Source organism: Carlito syrichta, unplaced genomic scaffold, assembly GCF_000164805.1.
Source record: "Carlito syrichta isolate Samal-C Ts95f unplaced genomic scaffold, Tarsius_syrichta-2.0.1 Scaffold305648, whole genome shotgun sequence".
In the NCBI taxonomy this organism is placed as follows: Eukaryota; Metazoa; Chordata; class Mammalia; order Primates; family Tarsiidae; genus Carlito; species Carlito syrichta.
In genome coordinates, this window is record NW_007249744.1 from 785,253 (window position 1) to 810,264 (window position 25,012).

Consider the following 25,012-nt stretch of genomic DNA (forward strand, 5'->3'; position numbering starts at 1 on the left):
GCCCCCAAACCCACCAGGCCTGGTCTCAGCTCTTCACCTGTTGGAGGATCCACCTCCCTGTCACTTAAGGCTGTTAAGGAAACCAAGGCTTAGAAGCCCCAAACAGCCCAGAATTCATGGTCCTGCCTGCAGAGTGGCCCGCATGGTTTACAGGAGGGAAAGCCCTTAGTCTCAACTGGCGTGGGGGTGGGGTGCCCCTGGCCAGATCCCACAGCTGTGTAGAGCTGGGGGAAGAGGGTGGGTACTGGGTCATGTAGTCTGTGGAGACTCACAAAAAGATCAGGTTCCTGGATACACCCACTCTGGTGACGCAGGCCCTGTCTGGGCTGTGAGGGGAGCTGGCCAAAGCCCCTCTGCTCATTCTCAGTCCCATGGGCCCTGAATCTCCATCTTATTGCAGCTGGGTCCCACCTAGCTGCTCTGGTCTTTAGACAGTGTGGCCTGCTGTGACTGCCCTTCAAAGAGGATGTGGCTCAGAGTTGAAGGGACTCAGCCCGTTTCTCAGCCAGGTAGGTAGTGCCAGGCCAGTTCCCCCTAGGGTATCTTAAGACAAGCCTGGCCTCTCACCAGCCTCTTAAGACACTTACCCTAAACTGGTACTTTATGCGCTGTGTCACGTCATTCAAATCCAGCTGACAAGCTTATGGGACCCTAGTCCAAGGCAGGGCTTAGCCTCCCCATTCTGCACTGGAAGTGGAGGCTGAGAAGCCAGGTCCCACCCAAGGTGACCCAGCAGGGAAGTATAGGAACTGGGCGTGGATCTGACTTTGGGCTGTGTCCTCCTGAAGGTCACTTCAGGGGAGGGGAAACTAAGGAGTGGGCTACCCAGTTGGGGAAGAGATTCAACACCCCAAATCTGTCGACCCATGAGCCAGCATTGCGTTCAGGGAACAAGTGGAAACCTGGATATGGTTGGAGGCTTCTTACCCTAAGAAACACTACCAACAGCTCTCTTGTCCTAGGCCCTCACCCAGGCCTGGAGTGTGCACCAGGAACTGGATGGATGGGACAGGGTGTGCCAGTGAGCAAGGAAGACCCACCAGACTGTGAGAGGGAGGGGGTGTCCATCATACAGCCCCTTGGCTGGTCACCATAACAGTCACACTACAGACCCTCACACACCTTGTGCTGGGTGGTACCAGTCTGTGTTTATTGAATAACCTATATCCGGGACACGATGAATGACTCAACATCAAGGAAGCCATAGGTGTATCCCCTTTTTCAGTGAAAAGCCCTTCCCACCCCTAAACAATACCGAGAAAAGGCACAGTATACACACATGACACATGTGCCGGGCAGGGTCTATAAATACAGTGAAAGTGGGGGGAGGGGAGGAGATAAAGAAAGCAGGTCCAAGCATACCCCAGGGGCAGGCCCAACGTAGAGCTGACCCATTCCAGCCAGCACTCGGCATCAAGGGGACCCTGGCTGTGCACCCCCCATCTGTGGTGGAGCTCCTGCACCCTTGCTCCAACCTGCCTGAGGGGATAAGCACGGGAGGGAGGGTCTCTCTGTCTCCCAGGAGCCCCTGGGAGAAACAGCCTCTAGGGAGGCACCAAACCAGGGGATCCAGAAAAGTGGGGCCACTTTTTCTCCTAGGACCCCCATTAAGGCAGAGGACCTCATTTCTAGTGCCCATCATGGGCAACCCTTTGCCCACCCCAAAAAGAGGGGCTTGTTGCTGGGGAGGGTTGAGGGCTGGTCCCTGCCACTGGCTTATTTTCAGGTCAAGAATTAGGGATAAAAATATACAGGTTCTCCTCGACTCAGCATGGGGTTATGTCTTGATAAACTCATCATAAATGGAAATATTTATCAGTCAAAAGTACATTTAATACCCCAATAAACCCATTGTAAAGTCGATAAACTAAGCTGAACCACTGTTAAGTCGGGGACAGTCTGTACTGCAGAGGTAGGAGTTAGGGAAGGGGTAGGAGGAAACCGAGAAACCACACGGAAGGTCCCTGGCTCCCAGGCCCAGTGGGTGGCTTCATCTTTCCCAGCCCCCAGGCCTACCCTGAAACTTGGGCTGACATCCTAGGAGGCGGGGAGTGGGAAGGAACAGGACAATTAAATAAGATACCATTTATTTTTTAAAAAATTAAAAAATAATGCCGACATTATTTCATCCATCCCCAGGCCTGCCCCTGTCTCGCACCCGCCTCCCTGGGGCTGGGCTCCCCTCCATCCCTGGCTATCCTGTGGAATAAAGCGAAAACAATACACTGGCTTAGTCAGGCATGGGGGAAGGAACACAGACCCAGGGAGAGACACAAAGATGCTACAGCAACTTAGCCCTGCATCATGGCAAACCCAAGCACACTGGTATAAAAACATTCGTATAAAAAGGGGGGAGGGGCATGCTGGGCACAGTAGTGAGGGCAAATTGCTCTCTGGTGCCCAGAGACCTATGTCCCCCAGAGATTAAGCCTGATAGGAAATGAAGAAGCAAAAAGGGGAGAGAGATGTTCAGAGGAGAGAAAAACTCAAGAGGGCTGGGGGCAGGGGCTTGGGAGCTCCCCCTGCTGCTTTCAAGTCAGGGGTACCCCCGAATTCTGCCTGCTGATTTTCCTCTCAGGCCCACCGGGCCGTGGACCACAGGCATCTAGTGACAGCAGGTTTAAGGGCTCTGCCCAGGGGCCCACTGGCCTGAGGTGGTCCAGAAGCCTCAGCAGTTGAGTGTGGAACTCGAGGCTCATCCCACAGTCTTAGGGGGAGGATCCTGAGAGAGAGGGAGAGGGAGAGAGACTGAGACGGAACGGAAGGAAGATATTGAGAGAGAAAAAGTGAGAGAGAGAGAGAGACTGAGACAGAGGGAAGAAGCTGGGAGAGAGACTGAGAGACAGGGAAGATCCTTGGGGAGAGAGAGACTGAGAGACAGAGGTGGAAGGAGGTGGGCTGAGCCCGGTGGTCAGGAGGCGGCGATGGCAGTGCCACCACCCAGCTTGACAATCATCTGCTGGCAGTCGTTGCAGGAGCGCCGGTCACCCACCTTCTCCAGGGTGCGGGCAGCCTCAGCCAGCAGCACTGCCCGCTGGCCCGGAGAGGAGAGGAAGGAGAGGGGAAGGTGGCGGCAGGCCAGCAGGATGGCAGTGGCCCGCTCTCGCTGGCCGGGCCAGGCGTCCACCTCTCCTGTGGGAACGATGAGATATGTGTTGGAAGTGAGAGCCTGCCAGGAAGCCGTGCTGCTCAGAGGGCATTACATGGACTCATAACTTAACCCTCACACCCATCCCACGTGGGGGGTTTTACTGTCTTCCCTGGTTCACAGGAAAGAGGTGAACTTGGCTGGCATCCCACAGCTAGTCTGAGATGGGGCTCAGATGGAACCCATGCGGCCTGGCTCAAGGGCCCCTCTTTCTACCCCTGTGCTTGCTCTGGGACCCCAGCTCTCCCTCCCCACTCTTGGCTGGACTCATGCCCACACAACTAATGCCCACACCCATCCCTACAACCTACCAAAGCAAGCTTCAGGCTTCTTTTATTCTCAGAGGCAAGAGGCCTCTGTAGTGCATGCAGCCAGATGCGAAACTGCGCTGGGTCCCTCCCCTCCTCTCTCTTCTGAGGGTGGGACGAGGCCTGGCCTTGAGCTGGGGAGCTGGTGGACTCACCGTGCTTGGTGTTCTGAGGGGTGCGCCGCCGTAGGCTGTGCTCCAGCAGCTGGTGGGTGCGGGTGGGGCTGGCTCCTGCCATCAGGCGCACAGTGGCTTCGTGCAGGAACACCTTGGGAGATAAAGGGGGGGCATCAGTCAAGCCCCAGGTCCCTGCCTGCGTATGTCCAGTGGGTACCTCTCCTTGAGCCATCTCATCTGCCCCCTGGTGACACCCCCTCCCACACCTGCCTTGCTCAACCCCAAAAAGCAACCTCTGGTGTCCCGCACTCGGACCCTGAGATGAGCCAGAAACCTGGCTGGGTGGCTGGAATGGGGAGCAAAGCACAGGCCAGCTGGTGGGGGCAGGAGCAAGACAAGGAGACAAGAAAGAGGCAAAGGGCTTGCTTTCCTGCACTGGTGACAGAGAGCCCTGACACGCCCTCTGAGGCTAGAAGACAAGTGGTCTGCATGAAGCCTCAAGGACCTGGAGGCTGCCTTCCAGTCTGACAAAAAGACAGGTGAGGCAGGGACAGCTGGGCTGGTACCAGAGAGGCTCAGCACCATTTCCTTCCAATTCTTTAGAAGGGAAGAGTCCAGAGACTTGCAGGTGAAAGTCTGCAGCTCTTAGGTAAATGTGAGCCACGGGAAGTGGGTGAGGGGTTTGGGGATGGGGGTTTTGGGGCGGTGGTAGAGGGCAAGGTCTAGGTCTGTAATTCCTTAAAATCTCAAGCTCTTTTATACCGTAATATCTTAGTCCCTGAGGAGGGTCTTCAGTGCTGCCAGATGGACTCCTGCCCTGGCAGGTGATAGGAGCCACCTAAGGGCTCTCAGCAGGGGAGAGGCAGGATGGCAGTGGGATTTGCGAGGGGCCTTTGATGCCAGCCATGCTGTGAGCAGACAGGAGGGCCAGCCAGAGCGGGTTCCAGGGGGCAGGGGTGCTGCCGCAGGGACACACTTCCTCTTTTTCCACAGTGGCCACAGTGTGATCCTGTGGGGGTCCCGAAGCACCTTAGGGTGATGGGCATGGGGGCTGAATGCCAGCTTCCACAGCAGCAGCCTTGCTCTGAGACTTCCTTTATTGTGTGCCCTTCCAACATAGCCCATTCTTCTTCATCTCCTCACTCAAATGTTTAGAAAATAAGTCCAGGTAAAAATACGTTGAGCATGTTAATTAGCAATAAAAATACAATGAAAATGGAAATGACTGGCAAGCCCAGTCCTATAACTGTCCTCAGAGACTTATCTCAGATCCTGTGGCCACTGCCAAGGGGATAGTACTCAGAAGTAGAACCGAAGCCCCCATGACTCAGGAAAAGAATCAAAGTGAATCTTCCTTTAAATGTGGTACTAAAGAGACTCTTATCACTCTCCCAACCAGTTATGAAAGTGAGAATGGAGCTCTGGATGGGTCTGGAGTCCCTGACCACAGTGGGCAGTGTGGCCTGCTTCCTGCTGTGCTCCAGGGCCGACACACAGCAAGAAGCTGACAGATCACCTGGCTGACCTCAGAGGGTCCACTACATAACCACACACTGATGCCTGTGCTGGGTTCCAGGCCTCAGACCCTACAGACTCCAATCTGCTCTTCCTCTCCTGCCAGCTGGGCCTTACCTTGCGGTATGCTGGGCGGAAGCTGTGTGCCAGCCTGCGCAGGCTGCCCAGATCCCTCTGGAAGCCGGCCAGCTCAGCGCCTGATGCATGGTAGGTCTCGCCCAGGGCCTGGCTGGCACCTGCCTGCTTTTGCCAGAGTGCTGTCCGCAGAGACAGTAGCAGGTCACAGGTGAGCAGCTGGACCACCTGTGGGATGAGGCATGAGGGAGGAACAGGTGACTGGTGCATTCCTGAGGCAGGGATCCCAGTACCTACCAGGCCCTCCCCTGCCCAACACTTGGCAGCTCTGGGAGGAGGTGGAGAGCCCCAGAGTCCCTCCACAGGAGCGGGAGAATAGCTAAAGGGAGAACTTGTGCATTCCACAGTCCTAGGAGGTGGGAGGTTTGTTCCCCCTGCACTGCACATGAGAAAGCCAAGGCTCTGATAGGGCCGTAGCTTGTATAGGGGACACAGCACAGGCAGGGGCAGGAATGGAACCCTTGTGGGTCAAAGGTACAGGTTCTCCCACCTCATAGGAGCCCCACTATGGCTGGCCTGGAGGCTGAGTTGCCCAAAAGGTGCCAAGGAAAAGACCAAAGTGGCAGCACAGACTGGAGAAAGGAGGAGGGAAAGAGGAAAGGGGAGGGAGAGACAGGTGTCCTGGAAGGCAGAACTGCAGCGGTTTAATGCTCAAGTGTTAGGCTGACTGACCTGGACTCAAGCTCAGCTTTGCCACTTACTAGCTATATGACCCTGGCACAGACTTAATCTCTCTGAGCCTCAGTTTCCTCATCCAAAAAATGGGAATGGCGCCACAGGGCTGTTGTGTTAAATGAGATGGCACTGCGTGTGGGCACAATGCTGCACAAGAGTGGGCCACATGTACTTTTTGCTCACCACCTATGAGGGTGGGCTGCCCACATGGCTCCCGATGGCATGTCGGCACCATGCAGGGCAGTGAGGAGCAGCGAGTCCTTGAGATGGGCCGTGAGCAGCCCTTGGTTTGGGTGGACCCCCCACCAGGCCATTCCTCATCTCACCCAGCCCCAGCTTTACTCTTGAAGACACTGGGACTGGCAAAATCACTATGCAGACCCAGACCGCACCCTATCCCGCCTGAGGCCCCGACCCTTGGTCACACTGCTCGCTGGCTGTTGTCAGCCTCAAGGGGATGTGGATGAAGATCCCTCGCCTCAGACTAAAGCCGGTGCTTGTAAGATATGAGTGCTAGAGAAGCACCTCTGGGCACGGGACAGCAGGTTCCTGGATGGATTCTGCCTGAGGACCAACAGGCTCATGGGGCCTTCTTCTGGGCTCATTCTCCTCCACAGAGCAGCTCGCCAGGAACCCCAGCCCTAGGGGTGGCTGCCAGCCTCTCTCTCATTCCCCAAACTCAGGCCAGACTGTTTGAATCTCTCATGAAGACAAATACAAGAGACCAACAGAAAACCCAACTGAGAACTGAGACATAGCTTCCCATCTGCCTTTGGTCTTGGCAGCCCAGGGGTCTTGGGCCCTTTCTGTCTGCTACCTGGCCCTGTAAAGGCTGGTACACTGTCCTGGGTTCACCCCATGCCCAGGTTCACAGTCAACCTCTAGCTTCAAGTGCCAGTCTAGCAGGCTGGGGACCAAACTCCAGTGAGTGGCTGAGAATCTGACCCTCCATGACTCTCCTGTCTTTTTCTCCCTAGAGTTAAGCCCCATGTTCCACAGGAGAGCAGGTGATGTGCACTTCTACCTGTGTGCCTTCCTGCCCTGCTCTTTTTCCTGGGATAACTATGCCTTAGGACCCAATAGTGACAGCAGTGCCCTCTGACAGGATCCCCTCCTCCCAGAGTGAGGCAGTCTTGGGTCAGGGCATGGTGGGAAGTCTCCCGAGGGCCAGGCAGGCCTCTGTGATGCACTGTGGAAACATTGCACGGGTACTGCCAGAACATGCAATGCAACTACAATGCACCACAGCTGCCAGCCAGCAGGTGTGCGGCCGGCCACGGAGGCACCCAGGGTGATCAGTCGGCTCCATGTGTGTGCCTAAGGCTGGCCTGCAGAGACCTGGGGATCATGCAAACTACCTGGAGCAAATGCAGGGCCTGGCCAGCTGTGGTTCACCTGGGGCTTACAGAGGCTGTGGGTCCCCGGGATCTGGGACTCGGGGAGCCTAGGAAAGGTGCAGGTGAAAACATGCTTGCTTCAGAGACCAAAAAGGGAGCCCACCAAGGCCAGCAGGCCACACTGTTGGGAACAAGAGCTGCTAGCCTGGTTTCTCTGTCTCCTGGACAGCCCCACATGCTGGGTTGGCTCGAGGCAGGTGGAAGTGTTCTTACAGATCAAAGCAGAACACCTCCTTGAGAGGCCAGCTCAGCCCCCACTCACATGGTTGAGGGTGGGGTCAGAGGTGGCCCCGCTGACATTAAGGCTGCTCCACAGGTGACCGCTGGCCCTCTCGCAATGGCAGAAGGAGCTCTGCTGCCCATCTGCTTTCCCAGAGAGCGAGGCATGCATGGCTCTGCAGGCACGGAAGACGGCCTTCACCAGGGGGCTCCTGTAGGGACAGGGAGGTGAGAGGCAGATCAGTGTGTGTCACCGGTAAGAACAGGCAGAGGAGCACAAGTCAGCGACTACCACAGCCCAAACCACTGTGACATGTGGGTCTGTCAACTGCAATGCTGCCATGATGGCTCCAGGTAGCCAGCTCCAGAAAAGAAATGTCAGCCCTGAGCTGGGATTGGCTCCCTACCCTACAGTACCTTCCTCATTCAATGCAGGAAGGGATGAGAGACCCAGGCTCAACCACCAGGACAGCCACTAAGAAGCCATGTAAGGTGGTCATTCAAACACCTGTACTGCAGTTTCCATATCTATAAAGAGGCCATAATACTGCTTGCTACTATCTATGGGGACATATGGTACTGGCTTCATTATCTGTACTTATGAAGGGACCATTCCCCCAGAAGTCTGGTGTTAAACTCTCTGGAGAAACTAAGCTTCTTTCCATACAGCAGCCTGCGGGGAGGAAGAGGAGGTTGGGGTTGGGGGAAGATTGCCATAGCATCATTGTCCTTGAAGAGCAAAGAGATCCAGGAGTAACTGAGTCTGGAGGCAGCAATGCCTGCTGAGGCACCCTGGCTGTCTTCTGCAGCTCTGCTACTTAGAAGCGAGATGACTTAATACCTGCTGAGCCTCAGTTTCCTCAGGTGAGTTGATTGGGAGACACATAGGTCTATACAGGTGCAGGTGGTGATTAGTAGTCAGGTGGCTTAAAGTAGTATGTCTACTTGGAGGACAAGAGTTTTAGATCTACTTTCTGGAACACAGGGCTTCAAACCTGCTCACACTCACTTTTCTCAGCTCTTTCCTGTGCTCCTTGAGTCATCCTGATGGGAAACGCTACAGCTTTGGCTCTAAGGATGAGACTTCGTGAGGCCTTTCTGCCTTGTAGCATTTTACAATTTCTCTCATAAACACTCGGATCCAATTAGAAACATCAGCTTGTCGGCAGGCAGGGTTGCCCATACTAAGGGCCAAATGCCCTCAGGACACAGACATGAATCTCCAAAGAGGAATGTCAAAAGCTCTCTGGTTATGCCGTGTGCTCAAAGCTATTTTAGTTACAGGACAAGGTTGCTGAGGCAGGTGGTGGGGGCTGGAGGGTGGCTAGAAGGAACCTGGATAAAATGCTGGTTCGTAGGAGCAGGATCCTCTGGTCCATACTTGCTTCAAGGGAAACACTGGCGGGCCTCCACCATGAAGTTTCCAAAGATGCCGGGAGACACACTGTTCTTGGTCACTCCCTTTTAGCCTGTGGCACCACAGAGGCAGCAGGAGGCCCCCAGAGGCAGCACTGACAGCTGCTGGGATGACTGTGGTGCTGTGCAGGGAAGGACACTTACATACAGGATGTGCTGACCCAGCTTGGATCCTCTGTGGTGCCCTCACCCCCTTCTCTAGCTCCTCACCTGTCATGCAGTCATGACCCCTCACCCCAACATGGCCACTCAGGCCAGCTCTCTCCTGCTAACTCAAACAATCTTCCCCAGGAGAGAAGCAAATGAGTGGCTAAGGAGGCTTACGCACTCGGTCACTTCCAGGGCCTTGGGGACACGCTCGACTTTGGTAAAATGAGAGCGCACAGCTGCGTCGTCTCCCTGGAGCCAGCTGATGGCCATAGTGATTGCAGACGTCCACCACCGACAGATGATGTCTGGACCTAGAGGGGAACAACACCCAACACACTCCAGCACTCACAGAAACCAGACCTGTGGCGCTCAGTGATAGGCTGCACCTGCTTCCTATATTGTGCACAGCATCTTTACCTTCTCGCGACGGGCCAGGGGCCTCTGGGCTCCCTCTTACACAGTTCTAGTGAGAGCATCAACCAGCACAATCTTTTGGAAAATATTTGGCAATATGTATCAAGGTCTTTAAAAATGTTCACTCCTAGTAATTCCATTTTTGGCAGTCATGATCAAATTGGCTTAAAGAGAGAAAAAAGTTTAACAAAGATGTTCACTGCAGTCATTTTTTTGGTTTTGTTTCATTTTGTTTTGAAGTCAGGGTCCCATTCTGTCGCTCAGGTAGAGTGCTGTGTACAATCACAGTTCTGCAGCTTTGACCTCCCGGGCTCAGGCAATCCTCTGCCTCAGCTTCCCAAGTAGCTGAGACTATAGGCACACACCATCACGCCCAGCTAATTTTTTATTTTTGTAGTGATGAGGTCTTGCTATGACCCAGGCTGGTCTCGAACTTCAGGGCTCAAATGATCCTTCTGTTTCAGTCTCCTAAGGTGCTGGATTACAGGTGTGAGCTACTACGCGCAGCCAATGCAATGTTATTTTTTTTCATTTTTTTATTTTTTGAGTTGGAGTCTCACTCTGTCACCCAGACTGGAGTGCAGTGTCTGCTCCCGGCCACCGCAGCCTTGACCTGCTGGGCTCCGGCGATCCTTCCGCCTCGGCCTTCCAAATAGCTGAAACTATAGGTGCGCTACCATACCCAGCTAATTTTTGATTTATTGTAGAGATGAGGTCTCACCAAGTTGCCCAGGTGGGTCTCGAACCCACAGGCTCAGGCAATTCACTCACCTCAGCCTCCCAAGGTGCGGGATTACAGGCTGAGCCATCAAACTCGGCTATGCAGTGTTATTTTTAAGCAAAAGTTTGGATACAACCTTAATTTCCAATGATCATAAAGAATGGTATCTTCAAAGTAGCTGTAACAGGCTCATGTTAGTGTTTTAAGCTCTTATATAGTTAGTGTTTTCCTCTCTCGGTGTTAGTGTTTTAAGCTCTTATATAGTTAGTGTTTTCCTCTCTTGGCCTTACTAATCTTAACTGCAAAACTAAGATATTAATGATCTGACAAAGCCAGTGGGGAGTAATATAAAAGTCATAAGAGCACATGCTTTTCCAAACCCTAAAATTCCAAGAGGCCACAAAGTCAGCGGTCATGATGGGGTGGCTGCTTTTCTGGGATCCCTCCCTCTCCAGGGAGAGTGGCCAGCAGGTGGTCAAACTTCCCCCATCTTCCCCAGTGGCCTCAGAAGCCCAAGAGTTTGCAGCAGATATGCGATCCTTCTGATGGCGTTTTATTTTTTTATTTTTATTTTTATTTTTTTTTGAGTTGGAGTCTCACTCTGTCGCCCAGACTGGAGTGCAGTGGCCGCTCCCGGCCACCGCAGCCTCGCCTGCTGGGCTCCGGCGATCCTTCTGCCTCAGCCTTCCGAGTAGCTGGAATTACAGGCACGTGCTACCACGTCCGGCTGATTTTTTTGATTTATTGTAGAGAGGAGGTCTCGCTGCCCAGGCGGGTCTTGAACCCATGGGCTCAGGCAATCCACTCACCTCAGCCTCCCAAAGGCGCGGGATTACAGGCTGAGCCACCGAGCCCAGCTCTGATGGCGTTTTAGAAGCAGAGAATGTCCTGGTGTCAGTGCAGTCAGTGGGTTGCATGATGACACCCGAGGCCAGAGAGTGGCAGAGACGCTGAGATGAAAGGTCTCTTCAGCAGAGAGTGTAAGACCCTAGAGCAGCCAGGGGGCCGGTGGGGGCAGCACTGTGCATCTGAAAGGTGAGGCTCCAGCATCCCTGGTGTCTGGACTACTTGTTGCCTGTTCTTCTGAGCATTTGGGAAAGCTCTTGAGCTGGCACACACAGCCAGAGTTTAAGGAAGACAGTCGCTCACTCATTGTCCCACTTCTCTGAGAACAATTATTTCCTGCCTCCAGAGGTACTGCCCAGAGAAGGTGACTATGAGTTGCATGGGGACCACAGATAGGAACGTGGGATCCAGAGACGATGCCTGAGTACACACTCATCACTGACCCCTGGGGCAAAAGGGCTGTGAAGGACTGAGTCAAACCCCTGAGACTACAACTACCCGCAGATACTTACCAAGGGCAGACTTGAGCACGGAGCTGCTGGAGAGTGGGGAAGTCACAATCCCCACAGAATCCACAAAAGAATGAAGTAATTTCAGGTACTCCAGAGCACTGGAAAATTCACTAGAAAGAAAAGAGAGGCCCATGTACATCAAAATATATACAAGGACCACACCCATGGCCTGGCTGTTCAGCTGTCCAGCTCTAAGACCCAATGACCATTTCTGGTCCTTTCTCCCTGTCATCCCAGCACACTCAAGCTCTGCCCCCTGACACCATTCACACATTCCACAGACCTTCCTTCCTCACATGTCTCTGGGCTATCACTGACATTCTTCACACTATCAGGAGGGCCAGCCTTTCTCTATCATGCCTCCCCAGCCAACCCTGACCCTTCCCCTCAAGGTCCAACTCCAATGGCATCTCCTCCCAGAAACTTTTTGATCTCCCAGGCAGAACTGGCCCCTCCCTCCTCACATGCACCCCAGTCAGGACCCGGGCCTGATGCGCAAGTGACTATAGCACCTGTCTGCCTCTAAAGTCTGACACTGTGAAGGAAAGACGATGCTCAGTAACTATATAAGAGCTAAAAATTGCCTGGCACACACAATGAGGTACTGAGTCCCCAAGACGTCCGGCCAGAGGTATCGGTCTTTTGCTGAGCTCTCCACAATCCATTCCTCTCCCTTCTCAACAAGCCATTGCTTCCCATTCCAAAAAGCAAAGCAAACTAAGCAAATTCCCAACGTGTCCCAAGTACTGACCCACTTGGTGAAGGGATACATAAAAAGGGACATACTTGGTCTAGGAGGAAAGACCAGGTCAGAGCTCATGCAGGGTTCTCATTTTTGAGAAATAAATACAAGGGAATCGTTTGGTTTCTTGGCCAAGTTGGCACTAGGTCTTGTATCTGCTAAGAGCGCAGGCCTTAAGGCTGCCCTTGAGCTCCTGGGAGGACAGGCCCTGAGGCAGGGGAGCAGCCAAGGGACTTTACCAGTTCTCTTCTTCTGGGTCGCCAGCCTTCTTCTTGGCCTGAGGTTTCACCAAGGACTCCACAGCTCGCTCTAGCAGGTTCTTACAGAAGGCCTGGTGGACTTGAGCAATGGGGTCAGCTGGAAGAGACACAGGCAAGGTGAAGGGTTAAATGGGTCTTATTTATGAGTCCATTTTGTCTTTACAGAGAAAATACGATGGGAAGAGGAACCCAGGAAACATCTATGCCCTGTGAATGGGGATCAGATTCCACTTCTAAACCAAATCTCAGAACTATTATGTGGAACAGTCAGAGGCTGGGGGAGGGTATTCACGCTCAGACTGAAGAGCCCAAGACTGTGCAGTTCTGGATAAGCTCCAGCGGGGAGCAGGAGTAGGGGAGAGTGTTGTGGCTTCTGGCATAGTGCTCAGTACTGTGGGTTGAGAGCTGCAAGTTGGTGGCAGTGAGCCTGGGCAGAACACGGAAAGGTAGACAGCTAGCCTAAGTCTCAGAGGCTGTCTCTTTTCCTTATGGCTTAGGAAAACAGCCAGGCAAAGAGAAAAAGGTGGTAGCTTCTGCCGTGCTCATAGCAATGGAGAACCTATTCCTGTTTTTCCAGAGCCTTGTCATGGAACCTAAGATCAGCAATGACCTGACTGAGCTGATTAGACAAGGGGCCTTGCGACATTTGCAAAAGATGACTGTCACAAACAGGTCCCCTACTGGCAGGCCCAAATCACGGTGTCACCAGCCCCATCTCCCCTTTCATATGTGGCAGACATGTGGGCCTTGACCTGATGAAGAGGAGGAGGAGGGACACTTATGAATACATGCAGGGTGACAAAGTCTAGAGTCAGAAACTGCAAGAGGTGAAAAGTCAGTGAGAAATCTATGGTTAGCCAGTGGGGTTGGGCAAAAAGGTTCAGAATTGCTTTTGCTTTTATCCTTTATTCTGTGGTGTCACACACAATTCTCATATTGAGCACTGTTAATATTTTAAAAAGAAAGGATAGCAGACCCCCCAATGTTTGATATACAGCCCTGTACCTGCAGAACCTCTCTCTCCCCACAGAGGAGGGAAAAGTACAGCAGAAAGCAGTGAGCCACTGAGCACTCAAGGTCTAAGTCAACCCCGACTGGCCTCTCTGCTCCAAGGCTGGGTGAGTCGACTCCAATCACTATCAAATGCCAGGGAGAGAAAGCCAGCACCTCCTTCCGATGCCTGGAGCTCCGTCCCTGTCACCACTCTGAGCATTTGATGACCGCCTGCCACCTATTGTTCCCTTACTCTCCATATATGTCTGTCTGCTCTCCCAATGGGACAGGAAGACCTGGAGGCCAGGAACAGCAAGTCCCATCCTTTGTGTCTCTAAAGCGCCTAGAACAAGGGCTAAGAGTACAGTTGGTGCTTAATCACAATTTATTACTGTGCGGCTCTGTGATGTAAGGACCACGGGCTTTGAGTATCACACAGAGCAGAGTGCTCACCCAGCTCAGCTGCTGATAGTCTCTGATCAGGTTTGTGACCTGAGGTAAGTTATTTGACCTCCTTGATCCTCAGTTGTGTGTCTCTGGTGCACAGTAACCCTGCAGTACTAGTGGCTCTCACGGCTTTCTCCAGTTGCTGTGGGGGTGTTCTCACCTGGGTTCCTCTGGGCACAGTACAGACTCTCCTTGGCAGCCGACTTCACTGACCAGCTCCGCTCCATGAAGAACTTCTGGCCCAGGGGGTGGCAGAGCCAGCGCAAGGAGTCAGGGACTGCACTGTGCTCGGAACCACACAGGCTCTGGGCTCGACTTAGGAAGTAGCTCTGTGGAAGGACAAGGACCAGGGGTAATATCAAAGTGGCAAAATTCTGGCTGTAGCCACTGTGGGGCCACAGAAAGCACCATGCTGGAGGTAGGCTCAAGCAGAGATGGGGAAAAAAGATTAATGGACGGCTAGGACCTTCACGAGCCATGGAAGTAAACCCCACCACTTAAACTAGGGCAAACACGCCAGTGGAGCCAGCCAGGCATGGTAACCAGGTTGAAATCCCAGCAGGAGGGGAGGTAGGCTGCAAGGCACTTGCAGGGCCCTGACTGCCTCCTGTCCTGCTGTGGTTGCCTAACCCTACTGCAATCTTGTTTTCACCCTGCCAGCATTCAACCTGTAGGGCGAGCTGGAGGTAGCTTGCCAAGGAGGGGTCCCAGAGGCCCCTTGGCTGCTGCATATTACCCTCAGCCCCATGAGTGCCAAGTCAGGTAGCCCCTTCTTCTCATCTGTCATTTTAATTATTTACATATCTTTTAGAGTTTAGAACAGTGCTGGGCATACAGCCAGCAGTCACGGTCACATCTGATAGCCCCAGAGTGAAGGGGCAGTTGGAAGGCTCACCTAGGACCCATGCAGGGATGTGTGTGTGTTTGTGTGTGAGAGGCCCTTCCCTAAAAGCAGGCCCCTACAGAAACCCCCACACTACCTCTACACAGCCCCTGACATAAATGCCAGCCTGCCAGGAAAGACCAACTTTGAAAACTTGGATGGATTTAGAGTCTATCATACTCAGTGATCTATCACAGAAACAAAGAACTGAGTATCACATGTTTTCAATCATAAGTGGACCCTGAACATTTATCATAACACTATAAGAAAGGAATTGGCAGTAGTGGGACACTGCCAGGAGAGGCGGGGGGCACATAACATCACCAAGCATACCAGATCCTAAATCAGACGAAGTGAGGACCAAAGGGAGACGCAAACTTCCCCTGTACCACTTATGTACCTAATCCTAACTTGTACCCCACATCTTTAAAATAAAATATATGAAAAACAAAACCCCTTTGCCAGGTAATTCAAAGAGCCAGTGCCCCAGTGTCCTCCACCTACCAGGATAACATCATTTCAGGGTCCCAGTGACAAAAATTATGAGGACAATGCTGTCTATCACATGTTTTTAGAAGTTCTGTCATTTTTCCAGTGAGGATGTCTTCACTCTAACATCCACAGTTTCCAACACAGAAAACTGCTTGAAGCAAGCCAGTGTGAACAAGGAGCTAAGCAGAGAAGGACAAGAGGGAGGGAGAAGCACAAGACATAGAGCGTTAGGGAGACCAGCAGAGGGGCTACTGGCCAAGGCCCACAGACCTCGGCCTCTGTGCTCCTGCCCTCGCCTCCACAAGGAGGGTGGTTGTTTCACAGTCTGGTTCAGTCTGCTGGGTCTGACCTTTAGTGGGCTCTAAGTAGCCATCAGCTAATGTAACAGCTTCAGAAGACTTGAATGCCAGGGTCAGAAATAGCATCACCAAAGCACCACTCAAGGACACAGACAGAGGAGACTGTCTCTCTCAGGGAACCTGGAGACAGCTGCCCTAATCCAAGAGAGAACAACACGGCCAAAGTGCTCTATGGACATACTATATATTTCCATGGCAGCTTATGGGACGAGGTGGGGCATTTCACTTAAAATTCCTATCATGGGGCCAGTGGCACTAACCATCTTCCTCTATGCTGACCAGTTTTGAGAAAAGGATATTAGAGAACAAATGTAGAGGAACCCCCATGGCCTTCTGCCAACCCTCCACAAAGCACTCACTCTAAATCTGAGCTAATAATTCCAACGGTGGGAGAACAGGAGCTGAGAGGCTAAGCCAGGACAGAGGCTGGGGGGATTCCAAGGCTTCTGAGATCTCAGAACCTTCTAACAGTTGGCCCCAAATCACTCTCCAAGAACAGCCTGCTCTACACGCCTGACCAGCAATGGAGCCTGGTGGTTGCTCCAAGGAAAACCGAGGACCAATTTGCTCCCTTAGAAGGGCCCAAATCTCACATACATACAGAAGCAGAAACAAAGACTGGTTCAGATCATATGGCAAGAGGAACCCAAAGAGGCCAATGAGGAAACCATTAAAATGATTAAATGATTAGAATACTTTTTTTTTTCTTGAGTTGGAGTCTCACTCTGTTGCCCAGGCTGGAGTACAATGGCACACTCACGGCTACTACAGCTTCCACCTGCTGGGCTCAGGTGAGCCTTCTGCCTCAGCCTTCCAAGTAGCTGGAACTATAGACACGTGCCACCATGCCTGGCTAATTTTTTGAATTATTGTAGAGATGAGGTCTTCCCAAGTTGCCCGGGCCAGTCTTGAACCCCTGGGATTAGGCAATCGTCCCTGCCTCTGCCTTCCAAAGTGCTGGGATTACAAGCATGAGCCACCGTGTCTGGCTTTTTTAAAGTTTAATTCTTTTTTTTTTTGAGACAGAATCTCACTCTGTCACCCAGGCTGGAGTGCAGTGGCACGCTTACGGCCACTCCAGTGTCGACCTGCTGGGCTTCGGTGATCCTGCCGCCTCAGTCTTTCAAGTAGCCGGAACTACAGGTGTATGCTACCAAATTTGGCTATTTGTTTTTGTAGAGACAAGGGCTTGCCAAGTTGCCCAGGTGGGTCTTGAACCTGCAGGCTCAGGCAATCCACTCGTCTCGGCTTCCCAAGGTGCTGGGATTACAAATTGAACCACAGAGCATGGCCAAAGCTTAATTCTTAAAAAAGAAAAACTCTTAGTTATAACAGATCTTGGGGAGGGAAGAGCTTGAGTTCAGTGATTTGAACTAATAAGAAAGATAAATTCTGGGTTACAGTCATCCACAGTATGGCTTCTGTAAGGGAAATTGAGAAAATAACTTTTGTTATTCTTTTAATTCTCTTAGTGTTACAGCCCTACATTAATTTTCCTAAAAACTTTAATTTTCCTAAATTTTACAGACACCAGAATTCTCCCAAGCTGGGGCCTAGGAGCCTCTCCTGTATAACTCATCTGCTAACTGTCTGATGTGAGAGAAGCTGTGACAGGAGACCCAGAACTACTTAGATCCTGAAAGCCACCCAGTGGCCCTGAGCCAGTCTCAACTCTAGGTTGTGTCTCCCAACACCAGTCTAACCCTATGGCTCTCAAATTGTGTGCCAAAGCATCCTGAAGTGCCACAGCAAGCATGCAAGGGAGACATAGGATATTTTATTTTATTTTATTTTTTGAGTTGGAGTCTTACTCTGTCATCTAGGCTGGAGTGCGGTGGCATGCTCAAGGCCACTGCATCCTCAACCTGCTGGGCTCAGGTTATCCTTCTGCCTCAGCCTTCCAAGTAGCTGGAACTACAGACATGTGCCACCACACCCAGCTAATTTTTTGATTTATTGTGGAGATGAGGTCTTGCCAAGTTGCCCATACTGGCCTCAAACCAATAGGCTCAGGCAATCCTCTCACCTCAGCCTCTCAAAGTGCTGGGATTATAGGTGTGAGTCACTACACCTGGCCAAATTTTTTTATTTTAAAGATGTGGGGTACAATTCAGGATTAGGTATATAAGTAGTCATCATATAGATAAAGTTTGGGCCTCTCCTTGGTCTTCACTTTGCCTGGTTGGTTATTTAAAATTTTTGAGGAAAACAGTGATGCTCAGCACTAATTGTACATTGTATAAACTACTAGATGTAGACAGTTTGTAGTCTCAGTGTGAGGTCACACTACTTTTCTATGGATGATGTCATATCTTTGTGAGACTGAGTTTTTGGAGGCTATTGTGATAAAAGTCAAGTACTGTGTGAAAATCAGTATGGAAAAGGAAAGAGGATGGTGGTAGCCAATCTGATTCCAAGGTTTGAGAAGGTGTGCAGTGCTCAATAGGAACAAGCATCCCATTAGCAAGTAAGCAATTGTAGTTATTAAGAATGAAAAGTATTTCTTTTCTTAAAATTTATTTTTATTTTTTAGAGACAGGGTTTCGCTATATACCCAGGCTGGTCTCAAAATCCTGGCCTCAAGTGAGTCTCCCACCTTGGCCTCCCAAAGTGCTGGAATTACAAGCATGAGCTACCATGCATGGCCAAAACATATTATTTCTTTCAACTTCATGTATGCTTTTTTTTCCCAATGGCTACTAAGCTGTTAAGACATAAGTACCTATTAAGATGTTCAAAACTGCTGGGCACAGTGGCTCAAGCCTGTAATCCCAGCACTTTGGGAGGCTGAGGCGAGAAGATTGCTTGAGCTCAGGGGTTCGAGACCAGTCTGGGCAACTTAGTGAGACCTCATCTCTACCATAAATCAAAAAATTAGCTGGGCTTGGTGGCACATGCCTATAGTTCCAGCTACTTGGAAGGCTGAGGCAGAAGGATCACCTGAGCCCAGCAGGTTGAGGCTGCAGTGGCCATGAGTGTGCCACTGCACTCCAGCCTGGGCGACAGAATAAGACTCCAACTAAAAAAAAATGATGTTCAAAACTAACTACTTAACAAACAGAACTGTTAGGTATTCAACCATTTTCACAGGTCCCCAGTGCCTCGTTCATTTGCTAGCTAAATATATCTCACCAAATTCAAAGCTTCTTCCCTTTTAAAAAAGTACTGTTGGGGAATCTGAACTATGCCCTCCCAAGAGAAGTAAGCAGAAAGGAGCAGATACTTTAGAAATGACAGTTCTCCTTTTTCTATCTTACTGAATATGTAAATTTGGCAATACTATTAAAGTTTCAAATACTTATATCCTCTGACACAGCATCAGCATCTCTAGAGATTTAGTCTCAGGAAGCTCTTGTAGAAGTGGGTGAAAATGATGTACAAAAATGCTCCTGGCAGCAATGATTGGGAACAACCCAAATGTCCATCAGTAGCACCAGGTATCTCTGCAAAATAAAGAGGCTATAAAAAAAGATACCCAGCCGGGCTCGGTGGCTCAGCCTGTAATCCCGCGCCTTTGGGAGGCTGAGGTGAGTAGATTGCCTGAGCCCGCGGGTTCGAGACCCGCCTGAGCAGGTGAGACCTCATCTCTACAATAAATCAAAAAATTAGCCGGGCGTGGTAGCGCGCGCCTGTAATTCCGGCTACTCGGAAGGCTGAGGTGGAAGGATCACTGGAACCCAGCAGGTCGAGGCTGCAGTAGCGGGGAGCGGCCACTGCACTCCAGTCTGGGCGACAGAGTGAGACTCCAACTCAAAAAAAAAAAAAAAAAGATACCCAAGATTTAATTAGGTTGAAAAGTGGCAAAACAAGGCTTATATAGTATAATCATATTAAATAAATTATAATGTATATATATTAGTATGTGCACAAAAAAAACTAAGGAGGTATACACTGAACTGTTCACTCCTTGATAGGCATACCAAGTATTTTCTGGGGGCATCTCACTGGCAGGGACAATTTTAAGGAAGCAATTTTTCTGACCCCCCCCCCCAGCTGCCATATAATATGCCTTCCTCAAATGGGCTCTCTGAGTCCCTTTTATTTATTTATTTATTTTGTTTTGAGTAGGATTCTCACTCTGTCCCCAGGCTGGAGTGGAATGGCATGCTCACAGTCACAGTAGCTTCAACATTCTGGGCTCAGGCAATCATTCCTTCTTAGTCTTCCAAGTAGCTGGAACCACAGGCACACGCCACCATGCCAGGTTAATTTTTAGTTTTATTGTAGAGACAAGGTCTCACCAAGTTGCCCAGACTGGTCTCGAATCCCTTGACTCAGGCAATCCTCTCACCTCCGCCTCCCAAAATGCTAGGATTACAGGTGTGAGCCACTGTGCCAAGCTTCTGAGTTCCTTTTAAAGGGCAGTTGTGTCTCAGCAATAAGGACTATTGAAACCTTAGTGGAGCTTTTGGGATGACAAGATGATTCTAAAATTAATATGGGAAGGTACAGGAATTAAAAAATAGTTGCTAAAGCTAGAGGACCAACACTTCCAGATATCAAGAAATTAGATATTAGATATTAAAAAGCTCAGGCTGGGTGCAGTGGCTCAAATCTGTAATCCCAGCACTTTGGGAGGCCAAGGCAGAAGGATCACCTGAGCCCAGCAGGTCGAGGCTGTGATGGCCATGAGCGTGCCATTACACTCCAGCCTGGGGAACAGAGTAAGACTCCAATCCAAAAAAAAGAAAACTTAGTCATTAGGGTTGTGTGGTGCTGGTGCAATGGACAGACTAATGGATCTAGAAGCAGATCTACCATACACAGACCCTTGATTTATGAAAACAGGTGCCACTCAGTGCAGTGGGGGATGGATGGTTATTTAAATTATAGGTTTTGAGCTGCGCTCGGTGGCTCAGCCTGTAATCCCACACTTTGGGAGGCTGAGGTGAGTGTATTGCCTGAGCCTGCAGGTTTGAGACCCACCTGGGCAACTTGGTGCGACCTCATCTCTACCATAAATCAAAAAATTAGCCAGGCAAGGTAGTGCATGCCTGTAATTCCAGCTACTTGGAAGGCTGAGGTGGAAGGATCGCCAGAGCCCAGCAGGTTGAGGCTGCAGTGGCCGAGAGTGGCCACTGCACTCCAGTCTGGGCAACAGAGTGAGACTCCAACTCAAAAAAAAAAAAAAAAAAAATTACAGGTTTTGGACCGGGCAGTGACTCAAGTCTGTAATCCCAGCACTTTGGGAGGCCAAGGTGTAAGGACTGCCTGAGCCCACGGGTTCGAGAACAGCCTGGGCAACGTGGCGGGACCTCATCTCTACAATAAATCAAAAAGTAGCCGGGCTAGTAGCGCATCCTATAGTTCTGGCTACTTGAAAGGCTGAGGTGGAAGGATTGCCTGAGTCCAGCAGCTGGGGATGGCTGTGAGCAGTGTCCCACTGCACTCCAGCCTGGGCAACGGAATGAGATTCTAACTCAAAAAAAAAAATTACAGGTTTTGGGTCAGGTAGATAGTCATGTGGAAATAAAAAGATCATGCACTCCTACCTCCAATTCATATAAGAATCAATTCCAGGTGAATTAAGTAACTGTGTGAAGAGTAAAAAATAAAACTTCCTTTTTTTAAACATGTAAGAATAAATACACAAGTTTTAATAAGTAACTTCCAGAGGTTCTTTTGGGTTACCCCTCATATAGTCTATCCTAGCATACATTGGCTTTCTCAACTTACTGCATAAAATTACCAGGAAGAAAAAAAAGTACAAGATAAGGTTTATGGCTAAATCAGTTCTATGTCCTAATTCCCTATCCTAGCCATCTCAGAAGGATCCCACCTATGATATGCACCTATGATATGATATCCCACCTATAAAATGCTGCAACAAAAAATAAAACTTATGGCGAACAATAAAGGAGAATATCTTCATATTTTTGAGGAAGGGCAAAAGTTTATTGAACAGGACACAAAATGTCTAACTGCAAAAGAGAAAATTAATAATGTGAATTTCATTAAAATTAGCAACTTGTGTCATCAAAAATAAGTCAGGCATGGTGGCACATGCCTGTAGTCCCAGCTACTTCGGATGCTGAGGTGGAAGGATTGCCTGAGCCCAGGAAGTCCAAGCTGTGGTGAAGTAACCCATGTTCATTGTTATTATACCACTGTACTTCAGCCTGGGTGAGAGAGTGAGACCCAGATTCAAAACAATTTTTTAAAAAGAGGTAAGACTTGAATAAGGTTTCCTAAAAGAGACTATCCAAATTGCCAATAAACATTTGAAAAGGTGCTCAGTGTCATTAATCACCTGGGAAATGCACATGAAAACTACAATGAGATACACTAGCAGGGATTAAAAAAAGACACTTATCATGTGTTTGGTGGGAATGTGTTTGTGAGAATGTCCTGTTCACTGCTAGTGAGGATTGATACAATCATTTTGGAAACCTCTGACCCAGCGATGCCATTCCTAAAAATGCAGTCACATGTTCACCGAAGGGTGTGTGCAAGGAAGTTCTCGGCAGCATTCTTCATAATAACCAAAACCAGAAAGCCACCCAAAAGTTCATCTACAACAATCTAGTCATACGATGGAATACTATAAAGCAAAGAGAATGAACAATCTACACAACCACATAAATGAATCTTGTACATGATACCGAGCAAAAGAAGCCAGATACACAACAGTACATATTGCATGACCCTCTTATATAAAAGTTTAAATAGAAACAAAACATCTGAGTTGATTGGGATGGTGGTCACCCTCAGCTTGAAGGCTTGGAGGAAGGAGAAGTTTAGTGACTGCAAGGAACCCCAAGACAGGCTTCTGAAGTCTTGGTTCTGTTTCTTGATTTGTCTGCTGGTTATATAGGTATGTTTACTTTGTAAAGTCACTAATTGTATAGTTATAAATTATATACTTTTTTTATTTAAAAACTTTTTTCTGTAGAAAGAGGGTCTTGCTATGTTGTCTAGGTTGGTCTCAAACTCCTGTACTCAAGTGATCCTCTCACCTCAGCCTCCCAAAGTGCTGGGATTGGAGGTGTAAGTCACTGACCTGATTTGTATACTTTTTCTTTTCTTTTTTTTTTTTTTGAGTTGGAGTCTCACTGCCACTCAGTCTAGAGTGCAGTAGCACGCTCATGGCCACCACAGCCTCGACCTGCTGGGCTCAAGCGATCCTTCCGTCTCAGCCTTCCAAGTAGCTGGAACCACAGGCGCGTACCACCATGCCTGGCTAATTTATTCATTCATTCATTCATTTATTGTAAAGACGAGGTCTCACCAAGTTGCCCAGGCTGGTCTCAAACCTGTAGGCTCAAGCAGTCCTCTCGCCTCTGCCTCCCAAAGTACTGGGATTACAGGTGTGAGCCACTGCACCCGGCTACTTTTTCTACATGCATATAAATAAAAAGCTTATTGAAACAATAGGTAGATTAAACTATTTATCCTGGTGGGAGTGAGAGGCTTCTGGGGGTACTGGGAATGGTCTACTTGATCAGGGTGGTTGTTACGTGGGCGAGCTCACTTCACAGAAGTTCATCGAGCTGTAAATTAAAGCATGTACATTTTTCTGCATGTATGCTGTATTTCAAAAAATATAAACTGTCTTCAAAACACTTTTGCAGGGCATAGAAGCTACAAGTGTGATGACATCAGTCCAGATAAAAGAACATTGGTGAGTATCCTCACCAATGCTTCTAGCTCTAAGCCTAGGTTCCTCTCCCCCTAAGACCAGACAGGAGCTCAGTGTACTTCACAGGCAGTAGGTCAGACAACTCTAGCACTTATCCTTGTGCTGTCCTGGAGGCCTGGTCACTGTCTGGATTCACTGCAAGACGATATGCTTCCGGAAGACAGGGCATATGCCCTGCTCAGAGTGGGTGCTCAGTCATATTTGCTGAATGAATGAATGAATGTCTTATCCATGGTCACAGAAACAGGGTTCAGACATAGAAAGTACACTGGACTTTTCTGACCCCTTGTCACCTATTGTGACACACTTCCAGAAACATCAGTGTCACCATAGGAAACTATATTCATTGTCAGCCTATCACTGCTATTACCAAGATACAGAAACAAACAGATGGGATAACTGTGTTTTGAGCATATCTGATGTATTCAGCAGTCTACCCACAGTGGGGCACTGAGTCAAATAGGCCTGTTTCTGCTAGAGTAAGAGAACGCCTTAGGTCAGCAGATGCTGTGAACAAGCTGATAACAAGGACTGGGAACTATCCAGTTGTGAATTCCCAAGTCTGGCTGCTGGCCAGGGCACATGGGAAGCACTTGATAACAATCTCCGCCCTGGGTGTGACCTGTGCCTTGCAGATAGGCACTGGTTTTCACTTCTGGAGCCACAGTGCTGTGATCAACACAGGGTGAATAAAAAAAAACCAGGAAACATAACCAAGAGATTCCAAGAATTTTTATGACCATTTAAAGAGCAGAAAGTTGCATATTAACCCCTAAATAGTAGCTCTGTATTGCTGAACCAATCTTCTTACTTCTTGTCCTGCCTATGAGACTCATGCAGGACATTTGGGTCTTTTCTATGCACTCCTAGGAGCACTAGTGGAGTAGGCAACTGAATAAATGCCTAGCCCTCTAGGTGGGCAGCACCTGAGGGTGGGGTCCACATCTACTTTTGCATCTTAGCTCCTGGCTGGGGAAAGTGCTCAGAGAAGGTTTGCAGAAGGGACTGAAGGGTACTCACGGCCAGGAAGCCCAGCTTGCCTCCACATCGGGTCTTGAGCCCCATGGCAGCAGTCAGATGGATCTCAACCAGTGTGCTTGGTGGGATTTTCTCCTCTGCACATTCAGCCAGGTTCACAGCACACAAGGCCATGTGTACATCAGAACATGCAGATCCCACAGGAAGCTTCCCTAGGGTAGACAGAAGCAGATACTAACACTGACAGATCCCTTAAATCAAACTTTTCCTGCTTTCTCTGGCACAATCAGAGTAATAGTGGAACCAGAAGAGAAACTAGGTGAGCTTGGTGATTGGACAGAGACACTAGCTGTGCGCTCCTGTCTACTTCACAGGGTGGCTGGGAACATGGCACCTAGTTCTGTATAATGAGCACTAACATTATTGAAGGTCACTGTACAGGACTCAGAGGTGAACAGTGCAACATTTTTCAAAAAGTGTCACCAGTATAGTCACATTCTGCTAATATAGTCCTGTGCCTCCAAACATTTCTTTTTTTTTTTTTGAGATGGAGTCTCACTCTGTCGCGCAGACTGGAGTGCAATGGCCGCTCTCGGCCACCGCAGCCTCGACCTGCTGGGCTCCGGCGATCCTTCCGCCTCAGCCTT

The 25,012-nt window shown here is 49.9% G+C and overlaps 1 protein-coding gene across 2 annotated transcripts in view; it reads right to left on the bottom strand.

The window, feature by feature from the left end:
* Window positions 1-1,128: 1,128 nt before the first annotated feature.
* Window positions 1,129-25,012, bottom strand: part of SREBF2 (sterol regulatory element binding transcription factor 2) — a 68,618-nt gene continuing 44,734 nt past the window's right edge. For both annotated transcript variants that reach the window (XM_008062013.2, XM_021714422.1), the window contains exons 11-19: window positions 24,408-24,577; window positions 14,175-14,343; window positions 12,554-12,671; window positions 11,573-11,682; window positions 9,258-9,390; window positions 7,557-7,725; window positions 5,205-5,390; window positions 3,612-3,723; window positions 1,129-3,132 (exon numbers count right to left, since the gene is read on the bottom strand). In XM_008062013.2, coding sequence (XP_008060204.1) covers window positions 2,912-3,132; window positions 3,612-3,723; window positions 5,205-5,390; window positions 7,557-7,725; window positions 9,258-9,390; window positions 11,573-11,682; window positions 12,554-12,671; window positions 14,175-14,343; window positions 24,408-24,577 — 1,388 coding nt within the window. In that variant the 3' untranslated portion in view covers window positions 1,129-2,911. The remainder of the gene's footprint in view (window positions 3,133-3,611; window positions 3,724-5,204; window positions 5,391-7,556; window positions 7,726-9,257; window positions 9,391-11,572; window positions 11,683-12,553; window positions 12,672-14,174; window positions 14,344-24,407; window positions 24,578-25,012) is intronic.